Below are 23,396 nucleotides of genomic sequence, written 5' to 3' on the forward strand. Positions count from 1 at the left end.
CACACTTCAAATTACAAATGTGCGTTATTATTATCCGTGAATTATCAAACTTAATAATACTCCTCCAGTTGTCTTGAATTTCTGAAGTTATAGGTATTTTACGGTGCATCTCACACTATCATTGCCATCATCTATCTACCAACCTAGATTAATATTGGTATTAAGTTTTATGGTAATACCATCAAAAAACATGTACACGTTGCCTTATCAAACTTTTTTAATCATTCACAGACAGTTTTGAAGTACGTATTTATTCATCTCATTCTCATTTCCCACTACCTGTTCTCTAAACCGCCACATACCTATATCCGTATCTTTACTTTATACTATAAAATTAAAATTGAAAAAATACATAGTGTAGGTACGACGATTTTTGTGACACTTTCAAAGCTATTCACCTGATTAAATTTTTCAATATACATTACAAATGAAACGAAACCAAATACTTCAAAGCTTTACTCAAGCAAAACTAATCCACCTTGAGTACTATTGCGTAAAATTTTCCAACTAGTGCTTTCGTGGTGACTGAATTAAATTATCGAGTGAATAAAATATACTCCAAATAGAGGGTTTGCTTTCGTATATATGTCAACAGATCGAATGATACGAGGAGTTTGTCGTAATATATTGTTTGTTTGGAGAAAGAGAGAGAACAGTTCTTATGTTGTGTCGATGTTCGTTTAATTTACTTCGAATGTAGGTATTTTATTTGTAATTTTTTTTGCTGATGATATTATTCAATTCATAGATAAATAAATAGATTCAAATTTAAATTTTCAAAATACAAAAAATGAATTAAAAAAATCATAAAATTTTTTTAACTTTTTCCTCATTATCATAGTTTAATTTTATTTACTCGATAAAACATCTACTATCTGATTTTACATCTACAAAGGTGAGTAAAGGTGCTACGAACAACTACATCAAGCAAATGCTACCATCAAGCTATAAAGTGAAAATTCGCATACAATCGGTGCACTAATCCATACTTCAGACCCAACAGAAGAATCCGCAGATTTCATTCTCGTTCTTGATTCTAAGGTGACTATGCTTTGGAACAGAATTACTGTTTTCAACTTGTAATGATTGTTTACCAATGCCTTGTGTTTTTTCTCAGGTAGGTAGGTATACTTAAATTACAGATATCTACCTAGGTATCTTACTTTAAAACCAAATTTTGAAAGAAAAAAAACTCTGGTTTTCCAGCACATAATATTATCAAGTTGAATGTGCTGGAAAACGTGAGTACGAAGGCATTTTTTTAAAAAATTTATTTGCCAAAAAACATTCCAAGTAAAATTTTATTTTTTAAAAATTAATTATTCTTTTCATCTTCTTCTTCTAATGACAAAAAAATCACAATATTACAAGCATTCTATCGAATAATACTACTACAATAACCGTTAAGATCAACGATTCCCAGAAGCTAGAAAAATGTACCAATTTCATAAACAATTCAATTCAACATAGATAAATCTACGTATACACTTCACTAATTTGAAAAAAAAGGATCAGGTAAACGAAAGCGATTAATTTATCAACAGGTAAACTATCAAAATACGAACAGCATCATGCATATAGATTTTTGAATTTTCATTCAATAAAAATCATTCATCAGCTCAAAATGAGTGAACATGAAAAAATTCCAACATGCGGGCACGTGCTAAAGATTTTCTGGCAATTTAATTTAGCTGCGTTGTAACTATATAGAGGTACGAATGCTACTACATCAAAAATATCTTCTTCTTCAAAATATTCGCAAGGTATACCTTAATACCGAAATTTAATCCTTAATTACAGTACAGATTTTATATTATAATTTCGACCAGGGAGAACGCATAAAGTCGAAGAAGATACTGATACGAAGCTAATTAGTTATTAAACGAGAAATTTCAGATAAATTTTCTCAGGTGAATTTGTATTTGTGTTATGTACGTACGAATATAGGTACTAGGTAGATATAGCACATAGGTTTTAAAATAGCGAAAATAATTCGTTGTATTGAATTACCTTGTATATCACTGCCACGACTTTGTCGACCTGCTGCTTGCTCTATGATGTCATTCAACACCATCACGTCTGAAAGAAAAGTATAATTTTCCATTAGGTAGGTAATGTAAGTGAGTCTAAGTACATATCTAATAAATGAACTTCACAGCAAAGGCTTGCAATATGCTAACAGTCAAAGACGTCAAAAATATTATCCAAGACAAATTTTCAATAAATGATAACACCTCTTCATAACCCCCAACATCTCCTCCTCACACCTCTTCGTAAACCAAATATTCTAAAAACGTATCCAAGGGCCAGCTGAAGATGGCAAGGACTTTTTATTCATCAGTGTCGAGTCCCTAATGATTTCGGCAGCATGTTGCTGATATTCTCTAAAATCTCAGATTTTAATATTTCAGCTGCGAAACTGCGTTTCTGAAAATTCTTCAAAGATCAATACATGAAAATTCAATCGACACACTCGCTCACAAAAATTGGAAAGAACAAAAAATTTAGAAAATAACTTCTGCCTTGATACATTAAGTTTATCGAAATGTCAAGATATTGGCGAAATATGACATGGACATTCCAAATTCTCCACTAATACTTTATTTAAAAAAAAAAAAAAAAAATGCATTAGAAAAATCGAAAACCTTTGCAAAAATACCAAAAAAATCAGTCTGTTTTTTCAGAATTTGAACTCTTAAGATTTGAAAAAAATTGTAAATGAAAAATAACTCGAAAGTAAAATACTTAACAGAAAACATCGTTCCAAAACTTGGGGAAATGATTTCTAAAAAAAGTGGAAGCTTTTTCCAAGCTTCAAACAAAGATGAAACAATTTTTTAAAGGTCAAGTGGGAGGAGTTGAACGACTAAAATCAACTTCTAGTAAGTACATCAAAAGTTGAAAAAATAATTGAAAAAGTTGGTCACCAACACAGAAAAAAACATTCAACAAATGAGTACCTTAGAGTCAAACCCAGAATTCTCCAAATTTTTCAAAAATGAGTTTATGATCGTTTTGGGTACAGTTAGTAGGTACGCATCAATTGCCATTCTCCGTTTTTACCTATCTGACACAATGACGCAGTCAGCGAGGTCCAAAGTACCGGGTCTGAGTCCAATTCCGAAAAATGTCCAAAATTTTCAAAAATGAGATTATGGTCGTTTTGGGTACAGTTAGTAGGTACGCATCAATTGCCATTCTACATTTTACTCCATCCGATATCATGATGGTTAGGGGGTCCAAAGTACCGGGTTTGAGTCAAACTTTGAAAAAAATACTTCAAAAATGATAATTTTTTTCATTCCAGTCGACTGTAAACAACCTTGAGATACTTTCAACAGACTTGAATGTAGAATTATCCCTCATTTTATCATGTATTTTTGACATTTTTTTTATTTTTGTACAGATTTGGAGTCAAAACCAGAATTCTCCAAAATGGTATCGTGAATTACTGCTATGGAAAGACTTGAAAAAAAATTTTTTTTTGTCAATTCGATTGTTACCCGAGGCACTATTTATAGGCGAGATTAGAAAACTGCAACTACTGATACCAACCTTCTATCAGTTTTTTGCGTTTTTCTCAAAATGACGAAAAGTGGAGAATTCTGGGTTTGAGTCTAAAGTACTCAAATATTGGCAGAAAAATTTGAAAAAATATTTTTTTAAAAAAAACTACCAAATGAACTTAAAGCACATAAGTATGAATTTCTCAATTTTAAAAAGTTTAAAAAAACATTAAAAGACACAAAAAAAATTGAAAATAGTTCAAAAACGTGAAAATGAAACAAATTCTTCGAACATAACAAGAAAAATTGAAAAAATAAGCTGTTTGACAAAAAAGTAAAGACTGATAATGTTGTATTTTTCTGATAGGTACTAAAAAAATGAGTGGACAAAACCGAAAACAGAAAAAATCAATTTTCAAAACATAAGAAAGTGAAAAAAACCATTTGAAAAAATTCTAATAAAATTAAAGTACTTTTCCCAGATGAAAAAAATGAAGAAAAATGGGCAAATGCACTAAATTCGAAAAAATGAGAAAATATTTCAAACAAATCTAAACAAAAGATTATTTTTTATTCAAGTCAATTTTTCAAATACCAAAAATAGAAAAAAGTTTTGAAAAACGCAAAAAAATCAAAAAATTTCAAGAAATAATTCAATAACGAAAAAAAACACGAAAAATGCAGACATTGCGTTACAATGTTATATTTTTCAGATACTGAAAAAATCGTGGTAAAAATGGGAAAAAAATTAAACCAAAACACGAAGGGGGAAACAAAGCTGAGATTTCAACACATTCAAAGGGGAGAAAACAATTGAAAAAATCACGGATACAAGCCAAGATTGAAAGAACACTGAAAAAATCCAGAAATATGCTTTAAAAATGCGAAAACTTTAGAAAAAATATTTCAAAAAAATTTAAAACAAAAATTTTTAATTTGAAAAAAAATACAGAACATTTTTTGAAAAATACGAAGTACCATTTGGAGGATTGGAACGTTTTCTTGATAAATAATTCAAAAAGTGTAAACAAAATGAATTTTGCCAATAAAATAAAAAAAAATTGAAAAACAAACCATTTCACAAAATGGACCGAATAACTAGGTAGTTAAATGTGATATTTTTGTAGCACTGAGAAAGTTTAAAAAGTGGGAAAAAATCCAAAACTACAAAAAAAACATGAAAAAATTCTAAGAAAATTAAAATTGTAATGTTACTTTTTGTGTTAAAAAAAAAAAATCATTTACACAGCATAATTTTAATATTCTACTGATCGAGTCAAAAATTGGGGGAAAAGTTTGAAAAGTGCATTGAACATGATAAAATTTGTCATATTTTTTGGAGGGCGGGTGGGGAGGGAGGGGGAGGTTGAACTGCGTGGTCTATTAAACCATATTAATATTATATCAGACAAATCTGAAAAGCGATATACAATTACAAGAGATCATTTTCACTTTCCATTTCAATATGTATCAGAAATTTTTCAAAAATTATTCAGAAGCCTTAAAATTGCTCGAACAAACAAAAAATTCCAAGTATGAAAAAATTTTGAGAGGGGGGAGGGGGGTTGAAAGATCTAAAAAACTCGAAAAATATTTTACAAGTTGAAATTTTGAATAACTGTAATTCCTGGGTCTTAATATGCTCTTTTCATATTCTCAACTTTCACTAAAATCGACAACTAGCATACTTAAGAATTATAAAATTCAGAAAAGTAGGTAGGTATCCAATCATCATCACATTCCCAAATAATTTACACAATTCAGAGCGAACCAATCACAAATCATCATCTTACCTTTCATATCAACCAAAGGTTGTTGAGGCACTTCAACATCTTGACATTTTGGTTTATCCGAACAAGTTGGTTCTTCTTGCTCCGTATACGAAACATCCTGCCGAACATAATCCATCATATTTAGCACATCCCATAATTCTATAGTTATTTTCTCTAATTCTAGTAAATCAGTATTTTTTTTGCCCATTCCAGGTACTTACGACACTCACATATTCCTTACTAAGAAACTTGTAATCGGACGAAGAGCTGTATTTGGCGGATCTCGACCTGAGTTGACTTTCCTTGGTAGGAGCTGCGGATTGTTTGAATAAATCCGCGTGGGACGTGTACGAAATACGCGACGTATGCGAAGTATAGGAATTATGCCTGGTACCGAGGTTCATAAAATACGATGGCATCAGTACAGTTCCATTATCTTCACTCATGGGCGTGGCTGCCGTCGAGTCGTCCACGTATGGTAAATGATCCTGCAACACGAGCCATAACCATAATCATCCAAAATCAGGCACCCTAATTTGGGTATCAAACTTTAACTTACTTGAGCATCTAGTAAGGTATTAAGAACTAAAGGTCTGGTATCGGAGGCAGCGGGAAACCTCGGTCTGCTACTTCGCAGAGTGAATTGATGACTACCTCGTGAAGCTCGTCTTAAATTAAATGGTGATCCAGGAAGACTTAAACTGGTCTGTAACAAATTCGAAAAATAGTTCAGCAACCCTCTCCAAGATTAAGATTTTCAATAAAGGAAATTCGCTACCACAAAAACAAAAACAATACATACCGCACTAACTTTACGAATTTTATTGCTTTGCAAAGAGTGTTTCCCTTGGCTGAGCGTATCCGAGCGTATGCTCATTTTTTCTTTATTGTCATCGATACTAGTGCCTTTCTCTTGGCCAACGAACAGTTCGTAACTATGGCAAGAGTACTCGGATGGTGATTTGGCGATGGTAGGATTTGCAGCAGCATGCGCAGCTGCCGCAGCTCTCTCGGCTACTCTGTTATCGTGAGCAGCTTTCTTTTGTTCTCTGTCCAACTGGGCTTGTTCGGCTTGCTACAGTAAAACAAAAGTGTCACAAATCAGTACAATAAATATTGTGGGGGATGATCAAAACAACCATCACACTTACTCGAATGGCTTCCTCTTCGGCTGCTTCTTCTTCTTCGGCTTTTTTCTGCAACTCGTCGTACGACATCGCGACAATGGCCAAAATCAAATTCACGAGGTAAAACGAACCGAGAAATATGATAATTATAAAAAATGACATATGATATGGACCCATAACTCGTAAAACCTGTTCAACACAAACACAAAAACCATCGCAATTAATGCAAGAAATGATCAATACGAGTTTTTAGCAAACAGAATATTATGGTACCCACTTGTTGATATAAATTCTCCCAAAAATCTTGCGTCATTAGCCTGAAGGCTGATAACAAAGCCCAACCGAAAGTATCGAAGCTAGTATAGCCGTAATTCGGATTAGTGCCGAATCCAGCCATGCAAATGTAATCCGGAGGGCATTGCCTGTGCAAACACATCAAAATCAATAGGTACCACCTCGCATATATGTAGATAATTTTAAAAATAGGTACAGAATCGAGACTTCGAAATCAACGCAATCCTTACCCAGCACCAGTGGCATTTCCACAAAGTTGATAATTATTGTAATCGCCGAACCAGTGTGCTAATAAAAATACCTTCGAATTATTATCCGAGTCATTAGACATTTGAAATTACGTAATCGAGAACAATAAGTACTTACAATCATTCGAACACCATCGAAACCAAGAAACGTCCGTTAAATTACCAAATGAACCGTCTTCGGGAAATTTCATTATGCATTTTTGTGTCAGAACGCCCATATACAGTTGTAATCCCATTAACGCGAACACACTTAGTGAGAACATAGTTAAAATAATTACATCCCTGAGATTTTTCACAGATTCTATTACTGCACCGACGATGGTTTTCAGTCCTGTGGAAAAAAAAAGAACGTGGATTAGTTTATTGAAATGCTTATCAAAAACAATAAGGAATTTTTTCAGGAAAATATAATAAAATATAACAATAGTAATAAAATTATAAGATTTAAATCAAAATGGTAAAATAAATCCAATTATTTTTCGAAAAATACAATCTAAATATTAGATAGGTAGGTACCTACTGGAGCTCAGGGACCTCCAATGAACGGAAATCCCGTGAAAAAAGATTGGATCTGATAAAGTCTGAACAGATCTAATTCATTCAAAATTCTAATCTTATTAGATCTGATCAGATGTAAATGTGTCCCTAGAAAATGCTCGGATCAGATCAGTTTTGATCCATTCTGCTCAATGAAGTCCTCCCTGAAGGATCTGATCAGGTCTGAGTCTGAACAGATCTAATTCGATCAAAACTTTGATCCTGGTCAGGTCAGCTTGGATTTATGGAATGTCCACATATCATCAGATATAATCATTTTCCTCAGAGAATTGATAAATCATTATTTTTTCCCCAAAATTTGGAAGCTAGAGATTCAATGAAAGATTGAAGGGTAACATCCAAAAAAAATAAGTGAATATTCGACTTCAGAGCACCATCAAAAACCAAACAAACGACATACCATACCTCATTTTCAATTCTTTGGTATTTTAACCTATATTTATTGGCCTTTGAAAATGATGGAGGGGGAGAAAACAATTTTCATTAAATTTTTATAATCATTTTTGAAGCATTTTTCAAAATTTAAATTATTTTAATGAAAATTTTGAAGTTTTTGAAATATTTTAAGAACTTATTTCAACATTCAAATCAATTTTTCGCATTTTTTTTTTTTTTTTTGCATTTTCATTATTTATTACTTGAAGCATTTTTTAAAATAACTTTCGTAAAATTCATCAAAAATTCAATCAATTTCTATGCAATTGAGGGTGCCACTTCAAAAAAAACTTATAAAAGACACGTCATTCGATTTTTTCAAGTCAGCGTTTGAAACTTGAAAGTTATAAATTATAAAGTTTACATCCATCATTCGGGTGTCGGAAATCGCTGGTATCCCTTTCGCAGCTTTTAAATTTAAAAAAAAAATGGTCCATTTTGAAGTGTCAAAAATTTTTCTTCAAAATATTGGTTAAAGCACCAGTAAATGCACAATAAAAATGCGATTCGGGTATAACAATTATGCAATTACAAACACCCCCCTCCCAAAAAATCCAGGTATCGAAAAATTTTGGAATCATAACCGTAGCTTTTGAACCTTTTTTTGAATGCTCAATCTAAAAGACAAATTTATAAGTCCTTTCTGAAGTGACGAACATTTTCGACGAAAAATTACTTGAAAGTTATAATACTCTCAATTTTACAATTTTTCATTAAACTATTTTCATTTTAAAGGTGTTTTAAATTCTTTTCAAAATGAGTTTGATATATTCTAGCAAAATAGTCCATTTTACTCGTTTTCCAAAAATTTTCACGCAAAATTTAAAATTTTAAAAAAATATTTCAAATATTTTTTTTTGCAGTTTTAATTATTTTTTTCAATTCCAAAAACAATCATATTCAGATAATTGTGAGGTATTTTTTTACTGGCTTCATTTTTTTCGAGAGAGGTACCAGAATTCAATTTTCAAGGTGAAAGCTCAACTTCTCATGATTGCCACAACTTTTTATTTTGTATTTTTTCATAATCTAAAAAATTTCCAAAAAAATGTACACAAAATTTTGAATTAAAAAGAAATATTTTAAATAATTTTTTTGCAATATTTACTTGTTTCTTCAATTTTTTTCAATTCCAAAAACAATTGTATTCAGATAATTGTAAGGTATTTTTTTTTACAGGTTTCATTTTTTTCGACAGGGTGCCCAGAATTTACTCGTAATTTTCAAGGTAAAAGCTCAACTTCTCACGATTGTCACAATTTTTCATTATGTATTTTTTCATAATTTAAAAATTTCAAGTATCTGTCATTAAAAAAAGCTGAAAAAATGTCAGTGAAGAGCATGAAGACTCTTTCCTTTTTTTTCCAACTAAATCATTTACAAAATAGCATCTCAACACTATTGAACAGGTAAAGCAAGGATTCCCCCTCCCCATTTTTGTCAAATTTTTAAAAAAATTGAAAAGTAAAGCGGTAGGTAAGTCTAAGTACATCAAATGATACCAATTTTAAGACTTTGAGTTCAAATTTCGATTCATTTCTTTGATTCGACCCTTCTGAACTCCTCCACCCAAAAAGTTTAATAAATCATAATAAAGACCTTTTTCACTTTTTTTTTTTTTTTTTACAAAATGACGTTTAAAATTGGACTTATTTTGCATAATTGATTAAAAGATATCAATTCAATGGTGTTGAGTTCGAACATAAGCGTTTTTTTCAATCAGATCCACCTAATCCCTTCTTCCCTCCACCATGCTCCAAAACATAATGAAAGAAGCAAAAAATGCTCTCAAGTGGTACGTCGTCGTTTGTCAAGATTTCAAGACTTCTGATATCGAATATCTATTCGTTTTTCGAGAGCGACCCTTCAGGGCCCTCCAACCCCCCCCCCCCCTCAATGGAGAGAAAAAAATGTAAAAAATTATGAAAATGTGATGTGATATTCCTCTCATTGATTCGGTATAAAATCGTCTGTTCTTTTTTTTCACTTTGTAGGTATTCAACTATTTCAGTGTTTTCCAAATTTTTCATTTTTATTGTCGAGAATTCTCACTGAATTTTTAAACCATTTTCTTTAAATTTTGGGTACCTGCTCTACTTTTTTTCAAGATTGCTATTTTCATAATTTATTTTGAGTAATCATAGATGATATTTGTGACAAAAATTCAGATTATTTCAATTATTCATTCCTCAATATTTCGAAAGAATTTTACCATTTATATGATTTTTGCAACAATAAAAAATGTTGAAGAATTATTTAAAACACTTTTTTTTTGAATTTTTAATATTTTTACAACTTAAATAAACTTTTTTTGCATTTCTATGACATGACACCTGGAAGAAGCAATTTTAGAAAATTTTCATTATTTCTCAAACTTATTGTTCTTCCAACAGAAACTGAAACGTATTTTTTCATTTCGAGGAAGAACTTGCATTCATATTTTTTTCCCCATAATTTCTTGCTAAAAACTAAAAAGAGGAAAGGGGAGGGGGATATATGTATTGTATACCTGCATAAAACTATTCAAAATTACGATTTTTTCCCCATCATATATTAAATCAACCCCAGAAACTTTTCCACAATTAAAATTACTCGCTGTAAACGCGATTCGAATACGGTACACAGAATTTTAACCATTTTTAAGGTAGGTACCATACATTTTTGATTGATTGTCGACACAACGCGATAAAAAAATTCACGCATAAAAATACCCCTAGAACAATACCGATAACACGTAAGTTTAAGTTTGAAATTTACCTGGTACAATAGCTACAGTCTTCAATGCTCTCAAGACACGGAATGTTCTCAAAACTGCTAAATTTCCGAGTTCTATTCCCATAGTAAAATAACTGTAATAATTTCAAAGTACATATCGTTAAAAACAGTCGTTTATAATATGATCATAAGGTAATATTATAATTTTTAAGCAATTTTCTTCTTTATTCTTTCTTTCTCTAAAATAAACTTAAGAGAAATCGAACTAATGACCTTTGAACTGTACCTATACCTGAGAGTATAATTATTCCATAAACTAATAGATCGTAAATTATTCAAACCCCCCCCCCCCCATAAAAAATCTATTCGAATAAGCACTCTAATTATTCTAGAATCTTTTCCAAAGATTTAACGACAAATAACGATAAACGCTTTTGAAAAAGGTTCTCAAAGGTAGGTACGTACCCCTAGAACAAGAAGGATAGGGGGAAAAAACTTTTTAAATGCTCGAATGCACCATTATCGACTAATTCGCAAGTACAAAAGAAATTACGAAAATTTATTCATGTAATTCAACAACTCTCGAATTTTTTTTTACCCGAAGAAGAAATTTTTTCCACTTTTTTTTACACGTGTACCTAGCTACCAATTTCGTATCTAATTTCGCGTTTTTATTTTAAATTTTTAATCTTTTGAAGGTACACAGGATAGGTACCTAGTACCTACGTTACGTATGTTGCAAACAGAATATTATTCCCTTATATTAAAATACCTTCTTGGGTAACCTTTTTATACACACGAGAATGTAATAGAAATCTCGTCCTTATAATATTCGCGTTTATAAATATTTCAGTGTAACGAATTTAATAAAATGTCGAAAGAAAAATTTTCAAACGATGAAGTATATAGGGCTAAACTTCGAGTTCAAAATACATACAAGATGCTCGACTAAAATAATCAAAGGTATTGAATACGTTGAAAAAAAATACCACATACGTAAAATAGGAAAAAATATCCATCGTAATGAATTACTAAAAAAAAGTAGGTAAAATATGCTCGTTTTCAAAAACCAACCTATTCGATATCATTAGAGATAATTATATAGATAAATTTAATGGATTTTTTTGCCGGAAACATTTTGTAAAAAGTAATTTTATAAAGTGCAATTTTAACCTAATGTCAAATTTCCAACTTACACATTATTGACAATGTAATGGAACTACATTGAAAATGGAATGAAATATCGATGCTAAAGAAGAGCCAAATGTATGCCATCGACTATTTCCACCCTCACGTTTCGTAGTAGAAAATTTTTACATTTCTAGAAGACAATCCCCTGAAGAGATAACTTACAACTTCCCACGTGCGATTGTTTTCTACCTGCTGTTTCGTGAGATAAATTCTAAAATTTTAATATTCTGGATTCTTCGAGAATTTCAGTTTTATGGGGAAAAAAATTCAACAACCTTGGAACTTCGATATTTCTATTCGTTTTTCCAAAACAGTATGTTTGGTTATTAGTTCAAAGGTCTGCCTAGAACCTAAATCTAGCAAATAAAAACTAAACTAATTAATTGGACACATTTTTCCATCTAGATTCTTTTCTAATCTAAAATCACCTCTAATAAATTACATTCTAAGACATTCTAGTCCAAAAATTGACTATAATTTCACCTAAAAATATGATAAGGATGACTACATCTATCTCTTCGACACCCAAGTCTAATTTTAGGCACCCAAGAGCAACATTTGGACACCAATTTCTAAACTCTACATTTCCTAGAACTAAATACCTCCCCCCTCTCAAAAAAACATTCCCATCCCCTCTTTCACAGCAGGAAAAAAAACAACCTCGAATATCTTTCCGAAAATTGATTTAAAAACACCTAAAAGAGAACGAAACAAACGAGGAAAAAAAAAGAAAAGTCGAAACATTTAAAGAGCCTAAAACGTGGAAAACTTTCAGCAGGCAGCCGATTCGATGCCGAGTCCAAGGTCAGCAGTCAGCACATGCCTAAAATCCAACATTTACACCATATCGTTGTCGAGGCTGCTAGCTTTCCTTACACAACATTAATTCTCGAGACTAGTTTAATCTAGCGCCGAATGTCTATAAGCGGTAGAATTTTCCGCCTTGCTGCGACATTAACCTTGAAAAAAATAACCTAATATAAAGTACATTTTGTGGAAAAGGGGCAAAGAATCCTTTTACTAAATCATCCTCGAGGTTAATTCTACATTAAAATATATTACGACCGAGAATCTCTCTAAATTGGAAATTTAAACGTTAAATCGTACGTCGCTAATTTTCTCCATATATACGGTAATAGGACGCGACACGAGCGACGCGACGGAGGAGGATAAATTAATCTAAACGAAACGAAATGTAAAATAAAAATATATCTAGAATATTATGGAATGAAAAGAGAAAAAAAAAACTAATAATTAGTATACTATTCTACTCACGCTAATGTAATTACAACAAAATCTAGCCAATTCCAAGCGTCTCTAAGGTATGTGAAATTTTCTAATATAAAACCTCGGGCCATTACTTTCACCGCTGATTCGAATGTATAAATACTCGTAAAAATAACTCTGTAAAAGTACATCGTTTATTATAATAACACATCAGAAAATTATACAGGGTGATTCGAGACTATAGGTACATAATGAATTGAGGCTCCTTCAATTCAACCTTTTAAACAACAATTGGGAATGGGATCATCGCGTAGGTAAATTGGATTTTTGAAAAAACACCATTCAAAATCTCTAATAAATCAAAATTTTAGCCGCGTCACTTAATTTATTTTCGATACTCAAGGGGGAATATGAATAAATTGGAATTTTTTTGAATTCATTTAAAATTGCCATTTAACAGTAGAAAGGCAGAAATGTGATATTTTTAGAAATAAAATCCCACCAAAGTTGCCAGATTGGGTGATTTGAGAGTTTTCTTGTATCTTGAACATGGTTTTTCAGTAAATTTTTGCTCTTGCTTCATTTGAGCAGATTTAGGTACTCTTTTTATAAATAGATATAGAATATGCTAAGATTTTGGTCTAACCAAACACAATCAGATCAAATAATTCTCCCAACAGAAATTTTCTGAAATATTGGGAGCTTAAAATAGGCATTTCAAAAGTGAACGAAAACCAAATTTTTGTCTTCTTAAATCAATTTTTAGAACTTTTTCAGGGGTTCTCAAATTCGAGCAAAAAATCAAAATATTTTGGAACCATCTTTAAGATCAAATTGTATTTTAGGAAATCCATAATACGAAAAATTCTCATTAATTGCATTTGGAAAAAATTCAACAATTTAAATTGAAAAACGACCATTTAGGTACTTACAGTGAAAATTTTACAAATTTCCAACTTTTTCCCCTTCAAAAATAAGTGCAAATTTACAGTGATTTTCTCGTTGGCTAATCCTTTGAAGCTTTTTACTCAGGAATATGTAACCTGATGGACAAATTTTCAATTTTTCTATGCTCTTGACATAAACCTTATGCCCAAATCAACACATCGCAAAAAAAAAAAAAAAAAAAATTTGACCAAAACTCCTTTAAGAAATGGAGCTAGAAAAGCAACTTTAAAAAAAAAACAAAATGAAGTCGAATTTTCTGATTTCACTTGGATTTTTTTCAACAAATTCCTTCAAAAGGTCTAGAAAAATAACCACCGTCATTCATATTCACAGCCCTGAAGGGGAGGGAGAGGAGAAGCAGAAATTTGTGATCTAAAAAAATGCCTTCCAAACTTTTATCAAAATTCAGAAAAAAAGACTTCATTCGAGTATTTTAAAGGAGCTGAGTTCGAAACTTGTTTTATTTTTTGGTCCCACCCCTCGACCCCTTCACTCCCAGTCCCCCACCACCTCTTACTTACTCAAAAATCAAAAAAAATGGAAATGGTTTGTGAAGTATGCTTAGTTAGGTTTTCAAGAGCATTGATCGTGAGTACAAACAAGTACATTATAACCTCAATTTTTGAATTTGACTTCCCCCCCGGTGCCCTTCCATGCCCTCCAATTTTGGAAAAAATTAAAAAATTATGAAAATTAGGAGTGACATTTCACTATTACTAATTCAGAGGGGCTGAATTCGAATATCGACTTATTTTTCGGATTTGACCTATTACAAAAATATGCACTCTTGTCTCTTACCCCCTGCAGAGTTTAATTGGAAAATGGTGATTAATTCCTAGACCATCGAAAAACGCTTGAAAAACGTGATTTTCGTTTAGGCCAGATATAAGGTCATTTATTTGTGCAAAAAAAGTATCTCACCCCCCCCCCCTCTTAAATTAATTAGGAAACCTTGAAAATTTCTAATTTGAATTCCGAACATTAAAATAATAAAATAACAAATTGAATAAGTAGATATTAAAATTTTAAGAATATTTTTATTCAAAGGGAAGGGATGGGGGGCTTGTCTTCACATAAACCTAAAGTATGATCAAAATTTTCAAATTTTTCATTTCATACTAATTCAAATAATTTTTTCAATCGCAAAATTTTGCATGAAACATATCAATTTTTCTGCTAGAAATAATTATCATAATTTTCTCAGAACAGGGGTCCGAAAAATTGTCAGAACAAAAAACTGAAAATCAAGCTTCAATCGAAAACTTGAACCATTTATTTAAAAATCAAAGATTCATCATTTAGGTTTGAAAAACTCCCAGCAAGTTCCTCAATTTCTTTCTTTTCAATGTGGAGATCGTTTTTTTTTCCCAAAAATTTTTATGAAAGTTGGATTTTTAAAAACAGCTTTTGTCCAAATAAAAGATTTCATATTGATTTCTCAATTTTTTGGTACACTATATCAAAATAAATATGAAAAAAATTTCAATGCTGAGGAATTTACAATTATATATTTTTTTTGAATTGATGAATTTTTTTGGGGGCTGACACCTTAAAAATTAGGGTCAGAAAAATACTTGATTACATTTTCACAATTTTTGGTAAATGATCATTGATCAGACGATCGGGGGGGGGGGGGGGGTATTTTTTCTATATTCCTGAATTCTAAAAGAAAAAAGTTTTTTGGGGAGCTCATCTCATCCTGTAAACAAATTTCGGAAAAAATTGCTGTTTTTTTTATTGTTTTTCTAATGCAGGTAAAATGCCAATATATGTCAAAACATTGAATTCACTAAAATTTCATCTTCTACGAGTACATATCACTATCACCAAATTTCAAGAAATTCGCTACCCTTTGAGACCTGCACTTTAAATTTGCACTCCCTTTGCAGGAATACATAAATAAAAACAACTGCATACTATTTTCTTTGAAGGAGCCATCATTATCGAATCACCCTGTACATATATCTATAAACTAATTCTAAAACTATAAATTTTCTAAATCTAATCCTATATCTATAAAAAATTCTATCACTATCCCACATGTATCATTCTACTTACTCGGTCGACTCGATGGTAGGATTCGGCGGCACCGCCATGAGCACGCAGTTCGTTAAAATGGTCATGATGATGATAATGGAAAATAAAGGATGAACTAACACGTTGATGGCAACTCTTCTGATCGGATTAAACGGGTCCAGCGCCCATAAAGCATTCGTGGCGCTGAACCTGAATATATCCTTACCTTTACTTATAACTACAAAAGTCTGCAACAGAAAAAAAATCACGCACAAGGCGAAATTTAGAGTCATGATTAATAATAAATATACATAGAAAAAATTCGCATATACCTTAGCGCAAGGAGACTTATAATTAACGTCAAAACGACGATTAAAAACATCCTAAAAAGAAGGTGAATTTAAAAATAACCCTTTGCATAAACGCCACCCCGACCACCTGACCCCTCATAACTCCACGCTCCGGCTTCGAAGCCTACCTACAATTTAAAAGCTTTTAAAATCGATAAACGTCACACGAGTCATCGTCGTGTACAACTACTACTCTCGTATACTACGTATAGTAAGGTGAAAGTGAAAAGGGCCATTTATGATTTTAAAATATTTACGTCTCGTTTTAAATTATTGAATCGACTTTGTCGGCTCGTGCTATTGACATTTTCATAGGTCGCCGAAGCCGAATACTACATCGCATCGTATCGTCATTTCAAAGAAATCCCAACTCTTAGTACGATATACTCTTCCTTTTCCGTACTCGCGAGTCCGAGTACCTCTACCTACCCCTTTCGTAAGTTGATATTCTGACCCAGAAATGAAGTAATTCTCACAAAGGTGCGATTTTCAAGCCGAAGCCGGCAAAGGAAAAAGAAAAGAAATGGAACGTCATAAAAAAAAGAACAAAAAAACGCAGGAAGCTTATTCCATAAAAAATTCACCCACACGCGGTACCGTTATAAATTTTTCGGCAAAGAAACAAACAAACTAGGTAGTAAGGTACCTAGATGAATAATTTTTTTAGCGCCAATTTCCTTACAAAATGTACCGTACCGGGTTTTCGCTGTTCTCATTCTTTTCCTAGGTACGAATTTCGTCCCAATAAAGAGATCAAATATTTCATTTCGATTAAAAACGTGGATTATCGTTATCGACGTCGTTGTTTTTGTTAAATTCAATTAATTCCTCGAATATACAAATAAATAGATCTGGTTGCTCGGTTTTTTAAATCAGAAACGGTTCAAGGAAAATTCATAGCTTGAAATTCATTTAAAATTGAAATGAGTAATCTGAAGGCAGTAGAGTAGGGATGTTTGAGACATCTGGCGAGTTGAGACGGAGGGAGGGAGGGGGAGAGAGAAGGGGTTTGAAATGTTCTAAAATTTGAAAAAAATCATAGCTTTTCAGTACCTAATTAAGTACTTAGTGTATTTTTCCAAATGGAAAAAAAACATAATATGTGCTTTGAGCAATTTCGCCCCTATTGAAGGGTTAAAGGTGATCCGGTGATCTGAAAATTTCATCACAAGGAGTTTGGACCATAAGAAACAATCGCCACTGATTTGTTTCAAAATTCGATGATGTGGCCAAATCGCATATTTCACTCGGCTATAGGTATGCTCTTTATTAGCAATTTTGACAAAAATGAGTAGGTAGGTACTTTTAAACAATTTTGGCGAAAACAGGGTTTTTTTGATAGATAAGAATTTTGGATTATTTGACAATTTGCATAAAAATAAGTTTATTTTTGTAAAATTTGGCAAAAAATGAGACTTTATGACAATTTTGGCAAAAAGATCCTTTTTCCAGGAATTTCGATGAATAACTCCACTTTTTTGGTATAAACGAAAAAAGTATTTTTTATGGAAGTTGAGACAGAAAACGGAAAATTTTTCTGGCATTTCTGGTGGGTATAATTTTGACAAGAAAAAACAAAACGTTTGGCAATCAAAAAAAGGACGTTCATTATGACAATTTGGATATAAAGAAAAACAAGTTTTGTTTTAGCAATAATGGCAAAATGATGAGACTTTCTGACAATTTTGGCAAGAAAATGACACTCTTTTCGAGAATTCGAGAAAAAATCCACAATTTTTCGGCACCAACAAAAAACATGATTTTTGACGTAAACAAAAACATGATTTTTTTAGCACAAACAAAAATTATTGATTTTTTGACACGTGCAAAACCAGGTGTTTTTTTGACACAAACAAAAACTATAAATTTTTGGCACAAGCAAAAAACATGATTTTTTGGCACAAATGAAAAAATATGATTTTTTGGCACATACAAAACCATGACTTTTGGCAAAAACAGAAACATGAATTTTGGCACAAACAAGAACCCCATGATTTTTTGACACAAACAAAAAACATTATTTTTTTGGCACAAGCGAAAACGTAACTTTTTTGGCACAAACACACAAAAACACATGATTTTTGGCACAAGCAAAAAATCATTATTTTTTTGGCACAAAAAACCAAACAAAAACACATGATTTTTGGCACAAGCAAAACCCCATGATTTTTTGGCACAAGTAAAAACATGATTTTTGACACAAATGAAAGAAAAATATGCTTTTTTGGCATGGACAAAAAACATGATTTTTGGCACAAAAAACAAACAAAAACACATGATTTTTTGGCACAAGCAAATCATGATTTTTTTTGCACAATCAAAACTCCATGATTTTTTTGGCACAAGCAAAAACATGATTTTTTACACAAACAAAATCCCATAATTTTTTGGCAGAAACAAAAATCATGATTTTTTTTGGCACATGCAAAACCACGTGTTTTTGACACAAACAAAAATTATGAGTTTTTGGCAAAAACCCAAACAAAAACGCATGATTTTTGGCGCAAGCAAAAACAAGATTTTTTGCACAAACAAAATCCCATAATTTTTTGGCAGAAACAAAAATCATGATTTTTTTTGGCACATGCAAAACCATGTGTTTTTCTGACACAAACAAAAATTATGATTTTTTTGGCAAAAACCCAAACATAAACACATGATTTTTGGCGCAAGCAAAAACGAGATTTTTTGCAAAAACAAAATCCCATAATTTTTTGGCAGAAACAAAAATCATGATTTTTTTGGCACATGCAAAACCATGTGTTTTTCTGACACAAACAAAATTATGATTTTTTGGCACAAACAAAAAAACACGATTTTTCGGCACAAGCAAAACCCCATGATTTTTTGGCACAAGTAAGAACATGATTTTTTGACACAAATCAAAGAAAAATATGCTTTTTCGGCATGGACAAAAAACATGATTTTTGGCACAAACGAAAACCCATGATTTTTTTTGACAGAAAAAAATATTATTTTTGGCACAAGCAAAAACCATAATTTTTTGGCAAAAACACAAAAACACATGATTTTTGGCACAAAAAACAAACAAAAACACATGATTTTTTGGAACAAGCAAATCATGATTTTTCTTGCACAAACAAAATCCCATAATTTTTTGGCAGAAACAAAAATCATGATTTTTTTTGGCACATGCAAAACCGCGTGTTTTTGACACAAACAAAAATTATGAGTTTTTGGCAAAAACCCAGACAAAAACACATGATTTTTGGCGCAAGCAAAAACAAGATTTTTTGCACAAACAAAATCCCATAATTTTTTGCACAAACAAAATCCCATAATTTTTTGTCAGAAACAAAAATCATGATTTTTTTTGGCACATGCAAAACCATGTGTTTTTCTGACACAAACAAAATTATGATTTTTTGGCACAAACAAAAAAACACGATTTTTCGGCACATGCAAAACCATGATTTTTTGACACAAGCAAAACCTGTGATTTTTGGGCACAAACAAAAAACATAATTTTTCATGGAAGCTCAGACAGAAAACAGACATTTTTTCAGGCAGGACATTTTCATAATTCTGACAAAAACACAAAACTTTTGGCAATTAAGTAGATAAGCATTGCCTTTAAAAAAAGGACTTTTATTAGACAATTTTTTATGAAAACAGGTAAGCTGAACCTCTCATAACAGTCATAACTCTGATGCCGATCCCTGATCCCTGATCTCGATCTTTATTCGGGATTTTTTTGGTTTAAGATCAGAACTGCTGGAAACGAATTTTTTGATGAAAATACTAAAACTAGAACAATTTTCGGTAAATCTTTTTGAACGGAGAGGGAGGCCAATTTCACGTTTCTTTCGAAAATAGTTTTCAAAAAACAAAAAAAAACTGTGTTTAACAATAATTTGAGATGTTCCCTAAACATTATTATCTAGGCATTTTTGGAACCACTGGTAGGATGCTTTATTTCGAATGTATGTACCTAGATATTTAAAAATAATAAGAAAAAATCGAATGACATTGGAGTGAGAATTTCAAAATTTTCCAACTTTTTACGTTTTACTAAAAACCGAAGACTTATGGGAGCTTCAATCGAACTCAAATCGTGAGATCATATTAATCGCTCAAAAATCAAGTAGTTCAAGCTGTCAGGAGACCGTTATACAAAGGAGGAAGAGGACTAAAAAATCATCCTGAAATCACTTATCATTTTTGCTACTGAAAAAAAATCATTTGCACAATAATTTCTTCTCCATCAAATTCGAAATCTAAACTTCCTTCTGAAATCGTGTTGATACAAACCAAACCTCGAACTTGAAAAGAGAAAAGGTTACCGCAACAGGGATAAATATTGATTAATATAAGTATACACGAAATTCCTCGAAGCGCAAATCGCATCACAAATATATTAGCAAGGCACTTAGATCAAATGTACTAAGTTCGCCCTTATATACTAAAATATTCAGCGCCATCACCGCCGAGTATAAATTTTTCGGTGTTTTTAACGCGCCACTCGACACGAACAGCCCAGAACCATGGCGCGACGTTACATTTTCGGCTCCGCTGGGGAAAATAAACGTTTGCCAGAGTCGATCTAACGTGTTTTCGGGGGCACTGAACTTGTACTACGTGGAATAAATAATGCAACGGAATTAGAAACAAAAAATACAATAAGAATGTGGCCATAAAATACGTCGAATGAGCCAGAAAAGGCCAACACCGACACGACCGAATTAATTTTTAAAATGCGAAATTTTTATTTTCGTCGCTACTAAACCAATCGGATATCTGAAGTGAGGTTGGATCGTGGTTCTTTATTTTTTCATGTGTGGGTAGCATTCGATAATCGAAATATACGCTGTGCCTCGTACCTACTCGTGTATTTGGAACTTGGCAGAAATTTCTCGGTCTATATGGTAGGTACATGAAATGACGTGCGAATATAATTAGTTTAAAATATTATTGGAAATTTGATTCTTGTTTTATGTTTGCTATAGTTACTTTTTAATCGTGAACCTTGTTAACATCGAGTTCTATCTCAACAGTATCCATAGCCTATCGATGTTTATAACTCTATTTAGAATTAACCCTACTAAAATATCCGCGAGTGTTTCGAGTAGAAGTACCTACAATTAAACGTCTGTATAAAATTACCCATATCTCATTTCTGTTTTCTAGAGTTTCACACCGAACTATAAATTTCCTTTAATACGTAGTCAGAGCAGTCTCAAAGGTTAATATAGGTGTTGTTATCGAATATCGATAGTGTTGATTCATCATCAGAATTCCTTCATTATTACATGTAGTAACTAAATCGTGTTTTAAATAATCTGTCAATAAGGTAGTTCAAAAATACCCAGACACTTATGAAATTGACGACTTTAGATCACAGCCTGAATTTTTCGATCAAACCGAGCCACCTGAGCCAATAATTTTTCGTACATTTCCAAAATAGAACCACATCAACTACAAACTATATCGTACTTGGAATCGTTCGAGGAATTATTGATACAGAAAAAAGGTAGGTGAATTTCGAAGTAATCTGTTCCGTAAAAGTTTGCCAATGTGTATTGAAAAAGCCTAGGCAGTATACGAGACCATTTTATCGACTTGTTATTTCATTCGTAAATCATGTACGAAGTGAATTTTCCCCATTCGCAAGTTACGAGTAAACTTGCGCGGATATGGATAGATGGCTGCTTGGTTTTCAGTTGGCGGTAATTGATTGCTTTGATGGAGACACAGTCTCGAGATTAGAATATTGTAATTCTTCTTGTTTACCGTAGGGGTATAGTAGGATTCGTTTAAAAGTTGATGCCATGTTTTACATGTATTTTAAGCTGCGATTTAGGTCAATTGGAAAATTATGCCAGGCTTATATGGGCCGGGGTAATTGGTCGATGGAGAAGTTGTTTACGTTTACTTCGGCTAACGCGTCTATATATATTCTATAAATTCTCTCGTGTATTGGTAATTTCTTACGAGATTCAATTTTGTTGTCGTTGAGGATTGTAAATGCAAAGCAAAGGAGATTAGGTAGCGTTGATTTGGAATTTAATCGAGTGATTTAAGGCGGATATACGATATAAATTTTTGGAGCGGAAATGAATTTTTTTGAGGTAGATGAATCTGTTGAAATTTTATACGTATACGTTGAAAAAGTTGAAAAAACACTTTCACTCGATGAAATAAACTCATTACAAAAAAATCAACATTTGGAAAAATTCAAAAAATAAACGAATTTCAATTTTTTTTTGCTACGAGTGTAATTTTTATCAACTTCTTCATGAAGTATGTCAGAAAGAGGTCAAAATAAGAAAACTGAATATATTTAAACTTGTTTTGATGTTTGGACTTGAAAATTGAATTTTTTCGAATTTTGATTTTTTTTGTAATGAGTTTATTTCATTGAGTGAAAGGGGGTTTTCAACTTTTTCAACGTATACGTAAAAATAGGAGTCAAATGGGTCAACTTCACCAATCAAAACTTTTTTTATGTTTTAAATCAAAAAATCGCATTTTTTCGCAAACTATCAATTTTTTAAAATCGATTTTACGAAATAACGCCATTCCAATTTTTTAATAATTATGTTGTTCAGCATGAAAAGTTGTCCATAAATTTATTTAGAATTTTTGAGAGTCGAAACGATATAAAAACTACGTTTCGAAACTTTTCAAGCTAATTTTTTGTACGAAAAAAGGTGGCAACACTGATTTTCATAATATCACCAAAAAGCCTTTTAAAACCCCTAACTATTGGAAAAAGTTCAATTCTGGTAGGTATCGCGATGATCGAGTAATCCACTGCTGAAATGAATGATATTTCAAGTTCACTGAAACTTTGACACCCCCTAGCAGGCTTTAAAAAAGAGATAGAAGGCTGCGATTTGCGTCATTGGTCATCCCTTCAGAAGGTCTTTCCGCAGGAAAAATTTCAAAAAAATCTCCGACCCTCCTTACCACTTCTTGGTTGAATTGAGGTGGAATGATCCAAGAGCTTTCACCCTCACTCGAACCTGCTCTCTTTTCTTTTTCAAAA

General features: G+C 32.0%; 1 protein-coding gene across 6 annotated transcripts in view; it reads right to left on the reverse strand.

Moving 5' to 3' along the window:
• Positions 1 to 23,396, reverse strand: part of para (paralytic) — a 231,388-nt gene that overhangs the window by 49,950 nt on the left and 158,042 nt on the right. For 5 of the 6 annotated variants that reach the window (XR_010559142.1, XR_010559143.1, XR_010559141.1 and 2 more), the window contains 12 exons: positions 16,080 to 16,285; positions 13,122 to 13,250; positions 10,698 to 10,789; positions 7,066 to 7,278; positions 6,930 to 6,987; positions 6,683 to 6,827; positions 6,430 to 6,594; positions 6,081 to 6,353; positions 5,838 to 5,984; positions 5,509 to 5,766; positions 5,300 to 5,396; positions 2,011 to 2,079 (listed from right to left, as the gene is read on the reverse strand). Coding sequence is in view for 1 of the 6 variants with exons in the window: in XM_065366779.1 (XP_065222851.1) it covers positions 2,011 to 2,079; positions 5,300 to 5,396; positions 5,509 to 5,766; positions 5,838 to 5,984; positions 6,081 to 6,353; positions 6,430 to 6,594; positions 6,683 to 6,827; positions 6,930 to 6,987; positions 7,066 to 7,278; positions 10,698 to 10,789; positions 13,122 to 13,250; positions 16,080 to 16,285 (1,852 nt within the window). In the remaining 5 variants the exon portion in view is untranslated. The remainder of the gene's footprint in view (positions 1 to 2,010; positions 2,080 to 5,299; positions 5,397 to 5,508; positions 5,767 to 5,837; positions 5,985 to 6,080; positions 6,354 to 6,429; positions 6,595 to 6,682; positions 6,828 to 6,929; positions 6,988 to 7,065; positions 7,279 to 10,697; positions 10,790 to 13,121; positions 13,251 to 16,079; positions 16,286 to 23,396) is intronic. The other variant, XR_010559144.1, reaches the window with a different exon arrangement.

This window comes from Planococcus citri, chromosome 5 (assembly GCF_950023065.1).
Source record: "Planococcus citri chromosome 5, ihPlaCitr1.1, whole genome shotgun sequence".
In the NCBI taxonomy this organism is placed as follows: Eukaryota; Metazoa; Arthropoda; class Insecta; order Hemiptera; family Pseudococcidae; genus Planococcus; species Planococcus citri.